This window comes from Quercus lobata, chromosome 2 (assembly GCF_001633185.2).
Source record: "Quercus lobata isolate SW786 chromosome 2, ValleyOak3.0 Primary Assembly, whole genome shotgun sequence".
Classification (NCBI taxonomy): domain Eukaryota; kingdom Viridiplantae; phylum Streptophyta; class Magnoliopsida; order Fagales; family Fagaceae; genus Quercus; species Quercus lobata.
In genome coordinates, this window is record NC_044905.1 from 73,437,887 (window position 1) to 73,444,256 (window position 6,370).

At 39.7% G+C, this 6,370-nt stretch overlaps 1 protein-coding gene across 1 annotated transcript; it reads right to left on the minus strand.

Moving 5' to 3' along the window:
• Nucleotides 1–3,212: 3,212 nt before the first annotated feature.
• Nucleotides 3,213–5,982, minus strand: LOC115976537 (protein LOW PHOTOSYNTHETIC EFFICIENCY 1, chloroplastic-like). The gene has a single exon (XM_031097861.1). It carries the CDS (start codon nt 5,635–5,637, stop codon nt 3,478–3,480), a length of 2,160 nt encoding a protein of 719 aa, XP_030953721.1. The 5' UTR covers nt 5,638–5,982; the 3' UTR covers nt 3,213–3,477.
• Nucleotides 5,983–6,370: the final 388 nt, after the last annotated feature.

Genomic DNA, 6,370 nt, shown 5'->3' on the forward strand with positions numbered 1-6,370 from the left:
CCTCGGACTCAAGCCTATGGGGAAACCAATTACTTGGATGAGAAAAAGATTGAGCTTTGTAAGGTTGGCTACTTAATAACAATTCTAAGTTACTCAATCCTCGGCTCAAATACTGTAAAAGGTTAATGCCAATAGGAGTGTTAAGAAGATGGAGAAACACCCCACTATTCAGTAGCATAGGGGGGCAGTTCATTTTGCGGGTGATATGTCCTCGGATGGTTACTTCCTACACTGCACCAGGCATTGAGCTATCATCTCGGCTAGTTTTGGGGTAAGTATCGTTTTTCACAGGTCGGCATTATTGTGCCAAACAACTCTATTAAGGTTATGGTGATATCTTTTTTAGCAAGCATTTTGGCCCTAAGTGTCATTGATTCAAATGCTATATTATTGTGTCGAACAATGCTTGCAAATTCATAATAGTGCCCTTCTCTTTGATAAAGGATTAGGGCCCCCAAGTATTGTACTCTAAGGCCGACAGTATTGTGCTAGGCCGACCCAATAAGCTCATCATAATGTCCTTTGTTTTCCTGTCTAAAGGAAGTTTCAGCCCTAAGTATCGTTTGTTCGATTCAGTATTATTATTAAGCCGGATTGTTTTTATAAACACAGAGCAAGATCTTTTTATTAACTAGGACTTTGGTCCTAGACGCCGGCCACGGTTTAAGAATAAAAAGAATTCACAAGGTTGTATGTCTATGCATTGCGCTATCATCTTGAAAATATAGAGAAAGAACATGTGAAGTAAAGTGATAACAATTTTTATTAATATAAAGATGTATTACAACGTACAAAGAGGGGCTTAAACAAGCCTATACAAAAAGTAGATTGCCAAAACAATAATAAAAAAAAAAAGAGCAATACATTAAGTGAACAGTCAGATCTCTTTTTAAACTCGTCTCTGAAGTCCTTCCGAACTCTGCCCCGGTAGCGCCCATATCGAGAGAAAGACCTTCTTCTCGGTAGCGCCCATATTGAGAAAAGGACCTTCTTCGGAAGAAGATAGAGGAGATGAATGAAGAAGATGAAGGAGATGAATGAAAAGAAGGAGGAGAAGAAGAGAGAAGAGATGAAAAGAAAGAAAAAGGAGCAAAAGAGGGAGAAGAAAAAGTACCAGGATGGACCTGGTGGTGGAAAGAAGAAGAAAGAGAGGTAAAAGGAGGCACCGGTGAACGAAGAGAGGAAGAAGCAGGGGCACTTGTCCCCTGCCTCAGTCTTGACTCCTAACACACTGGTGCTATGTTAGGTATGCTCGTGAGAGAGCGGTTGATACTGATGATGAGTGTTCTCGACTCAGACACGCCGAAAGTTGGACTCGACGAGTCCCTGCTTCGGATTTTGGCTGAAAGGATGGTGAGATAGATTTTGAGTCTTCGCCATCCCTGCCCTGACCAAGCCATTACGAGCTTTATTGGAATGTGGTGTTCACGGGGGGGGGGGGGGTATGGTTCCTTCATTACTCGTTGTTACGGTGAACGTATTATGGTTTAGTGTATAACTAGTGGGTAAAGTAAATGCTAAGGGAGGCTAAGGATTTCGGATCTCAGAAAGGTAAAAAGGGTCTCTGTACGAGAGCGATAGCCTCCTACCTGCCTTCTTATAGGAAGGGAAAAACGAAAGGTATTAAATTCGTCCAGGTTTCCAGAAGAACCTGTAAACAAAGATGTATCCATTCCACTTCCCCACCTCATCAAACAAACCATCGAATTTAAATAGTCTTGTAAAAAGAAGTCATTAAAAGCGCGTCTTGGATAACCAAACGGCGAAAACGCGTCAGGAGTAAGATCAAAAGAATGTCTCGTAGACCGGTACATCTCCTGGGTAGATGGAGAACCGCCAGCATTAGTGAAATGTCGAATTAGATGGGTCATAATAAGGGCTCGGTATTACCAAAACCCCCCTTTCCAACCAAGAGGTTGGACAGCAGGGTTTTGAGGGGCTATTGTGGGGCCCAAATAATTTAAGGGCCAGGCCCATTTACGCGTAGGGAGTCCGAAAGCCCAAGCTGAGGAGGGCTATGGCCCAAGTTTGATAATATAACGCACAAAATGGCCTCGGGTTACAGTCGAGGACAGTTCAGTCCTCGGCGGACCCAAAGTCCCACCGGAGAGAGGGGCAAAAACGGTATAGAACTAAACTTGAGAGAAAATCTAAAATATCCAGGGAAAGCTGCCCTTACTGCCATTCAATACTCTGCACCTGACAGAGCCGTATTCTTCAGCTTTTACAACCACTCCCAACGACTTTGGGTATGGGCTGATGGGACAAGTATCAATCTTGGAAAGTTTGACCCTATACGTGGACGAAGGACAGTGAACGCAGACGAGTATAAAAGGAAAAAGGAGTAATCTAGAGCGTGGCTGGGAAAAATGGCAAAAAACCAGAGTCTCTCAGCCCGCCTCCAGGAGAAAGACTCCTAAGGCGAAGACGACCTAACCATGTATGCATATCACGAAAAACCCACCACCTGGTGACCAAGGCCTAGCCTTTCAAACCCACGCTCTACAAATGATATTGTTTGGGCCCTTTTACGTGCGAATCTAACACTGTTATGGTCCGCCACGAATCGTATCCTTACATAAAGTACTACACTTACATCAAGATAATTATAAATTTCATTATTTATTTAAGATTATTTTAATCATTTACCAGTTTAGCAAAAAAAAAAAAAAAAATCATTTACCATTTTTTTATAATAAGAACTTGGTTTTACACAATATGCTTCTGTCATGCAACTTAAAGTAAAATTTTCTATTGTGTATTTTAATACTTAATTCAATAATATTAGTGAATATTTTAAAAAAATTATATAACTTATTTAATCAGTACATTAGACATGCATACGCCTAGCGTTGAGATTTATTTATTTATTTTTATAAGGATTGAGATGGTTGTTATGTTTGGTACACAATATAACTAATGTTAATGATGGGGTCTTATAAAAATGATGTGGCACCACTCATATTTTGACACCTCAACAAATGACAAATCACTTAGGAAAAAGATTGTGTCCCAAACATTGATTGAGTTTTTTTTTTCCCCAATCTTAGTTGACCTCTTGTTCAGTCGTTTGTGACATTGGTTTTGAAATTGAACATGGTATTGGATCTTATTCCAATGTTCTCTCATAGACAAAAAGATTGAATAATTTATTGATAGTCTGACACGCTATTACTTTCCATATCTGAGTATGCTTAATTAGTACTAAGTACTCGTGTTAACGAATTTTGCATAAGATAGAAGATTACGTTTGTTACATATAGGAGCTGCACCTGAAAGAGGTTGGTTACATGGCCATATGCACAACAATATGGAATATAAAAAAAGAAAGCTTATCATATGGAGTTTTTATTAACAAATCACTTATGGGTTTCCTTCTGTTTGTGAAATGTAAATTTCCTTTGTGTCAAATGGTTTACTTCTGCTGGGAACATCTGCCAAGTTACAAGTTTCTGTCAAAGTTTTTGTAATTTGTGGTCATTTGGTTTTATCCGGAGGCCGAGGCCCTAAAACTCTTGTATCAACATTTGCTTCATAAACCTGAGAGGATTGCAGAACTGCATCATAAGCCTTTGAAGAGAGGTTAAGGCCTTCATTCTGAGCCCTCAGATATAACTCGTACGCAAGCCTTGGTTTACCATCCTTTGCAAGAGCCTCAATCAGCATTTCATAAGTAATCTCATTTGGGGTGATGCTCTGAAATTTCATGCGATGAAACCATTCATATGCTGCACCACTCATTCCGTTGCGTGCACAAGCACTAATTATTGCATTGTATGTCACAACTGTTGGCTCATTACCTGTTGAAACCATTTCCTTAATGATGGCATCAACCGAGTTTAACTTTCCTTGTCCAGTGAGAACTGAAGCCATAATTGTGTAGGCATACAAGTTTGGTTCAAGACCTACCCTGATCATATGGTCCCAAACCCGGCGAGCCTCATCATATAATTTATTCTTCTCCAGTGCACTAAGCAAGGCTCCATAGGAGATTATTGTAGGTTTTTCACCTTGTTCAACCATCCTCTTAAATATTTCCACCGCAGCAGAAGTTTCTGAAGCCTTGGAACAGGCAATAAGAACTGCATTCCATTCCCTACTTCCAGGTTTAAGGCCTTTTACTTCCATCTTGTTAAGCAACCTAACACCCCATCTCCAAATTCCCCTTTTCTTAGCTGCAGTGAGAAGAACATTAAAATGAGAAATTATCAGCTCCTGTGACATGTTATTTGGTCTTGGCCCCTTGTCCAATAAATCCTCATATATCTCCAAAGCTGCCCACCACTTCTTAGCCTTCCCCATCAGCCAAATCACATGGTTACAGACTGATAAGCTAATTTGAGAGTGCCTTTCTCTAATTTTAGTATAAATTTCCTTTGCCACAATGTAATGCTCTTCACGGGTACAAGCCCACAAAAGCCGCTCTTGTTCTGCTCGACCAAGTGGAAGGCCAGCATTATCCATGTCATTGAGAAGTTTCAACACATTTGTGCTCAAATTATTACCATTCACAAGCCACCGCCGCATCACTTGGTAGCAAACACGTAGTGTTAAATTCTCAAGCTTAACAAATTCATTTTCCCAATCTTCATTAGCATCTTTCCTTATGTCACCTTGATGATAGTTTTCCCTGAACTCAATAAAGAACCTTAAAGCTCCATTCCCATCTTCCATTCTTCGATAAGTCAACAATGCTGTAGAATAGGAAACTGGAGAAGGCCTCCAGCCCTTCTTCTGTATCTCTTCAAGAATATTAAGAGCCTCAGTAGTTCGACCTTGGTCCAAGTAAATTGCCATCAAAGTGTTGTAGGTTACAACATTGGGTAAGACCCCTTCCTGAGTCATATCATCCAAGACTTTCTCCATTTCTCCATATTCTTCAGATTGTTTTACTGCACCCAACAGACTATTATATATGAAAAGATTTGGACCAATCAAACCATTAGTTTCATGCTTCTTTTTCTTGAGCCACTCAACAACAGCAATCGCAGAACTCATTCTCTTGTCTCTACCAAAACCTCTAATCATGGATGAGTATACTTGAGAGGGCAAGTCACCCATGTCCTTAAGAACCTCCTCCACATCATCTACAGTTCTTGCAAACCATAAGCTCTGTGCTAGTAAACGAACATCAACTTTTGTACTCTTCTCTTCCCCATCTCCTTTCCCACTTTCAGCATCATCATCTTCTCTTTTATTATCCCCATCATTTACTTCACCCAATTTATTATGATCAGCATCCTTTCTCTCAATTTCCCCCGACACCCCATTAGCTAAATCCAATCCTTCTATTAAAAATTCATTTCCTATTGCTTGTTGCTCCAATGCACATGCCAATGCAACCAAGGCACCAAAAGAACTTGCCATTGGCATACAAAAGAGAGCAACTTTAAGCTTAGAGTACCCAAATCCCAAATCAAATTTGGAGCTCCCACAGCGACCTCCACGCTGAACAACTCTTGAATTATTTGAAAGTAATAAGAGACCAGCACTTCTACTATGACAAACATGAACACCAAGACCCCTTAACTTTTTCCTTCTCCTTCTAGTTTCAGTTCTACAAGAACCAAGTTCAAAACCCAATTGAGATACCACCCAAAAGTCACCCTTCAATGGCAAAGTAGTTAAAAATTGCATTTTCTATACAAGTTATCAGTCAAGACTAAAACCCAGAACTGAAAATCCTACTAAAAATTAACAAGGCATAGCATTTCCTCTCATGACAAAACTTTGTTTCTTGTAAACTTTCTAGCTTACAAAAAGTAGAAACATGCTTGGTTCAGAGATAACAAACTTTAATGGAGATGGGGTTGATGGGTTCTTACCTTAAAGGTTGAAGAGCACGAAAGACAGTTGCAAAATTGGGATTTTCTTTGTCAAAATTGAGTGGATCTCTGAAGTGGGTAGTGAGTATTCTCTATTGGCGCTGTGGTTTTCTCACAGCCATTCATTCATTTGCAACAAGAATGAGCGGTCAGCTAAAAAATCAGTCAAACTGATTCTGCCAAGGAGATCATTTTTTAAGGTTGTAAAGCCAAAAGATGAGACGACGTCGTAGTGGGCTCCAAATTGGACTTAAGGTTAACTCTTTTGACTTTTATCGGGCCTAAACTGCGAATTGGCATTCCCATAGTCTATCATGGGCTCCAAAGACTTAACTAGAAATTAGGAAGGGGGGGGGGCTTTTCTTTTTTAATCATTGGGCCCTTGAACGTGTTGGGTAAGGTGATAAAGGTGTGATGATAAAATGAAGTATTTGGTTGATATTTTCACTTATTTGTGTTAGTTTTTTTTTTTTAGTGTTGGCTTCTTTCATGACATTTTCTTATAATCAAACTGAATTCTTGATGTATTTTATATTGATGTAAAA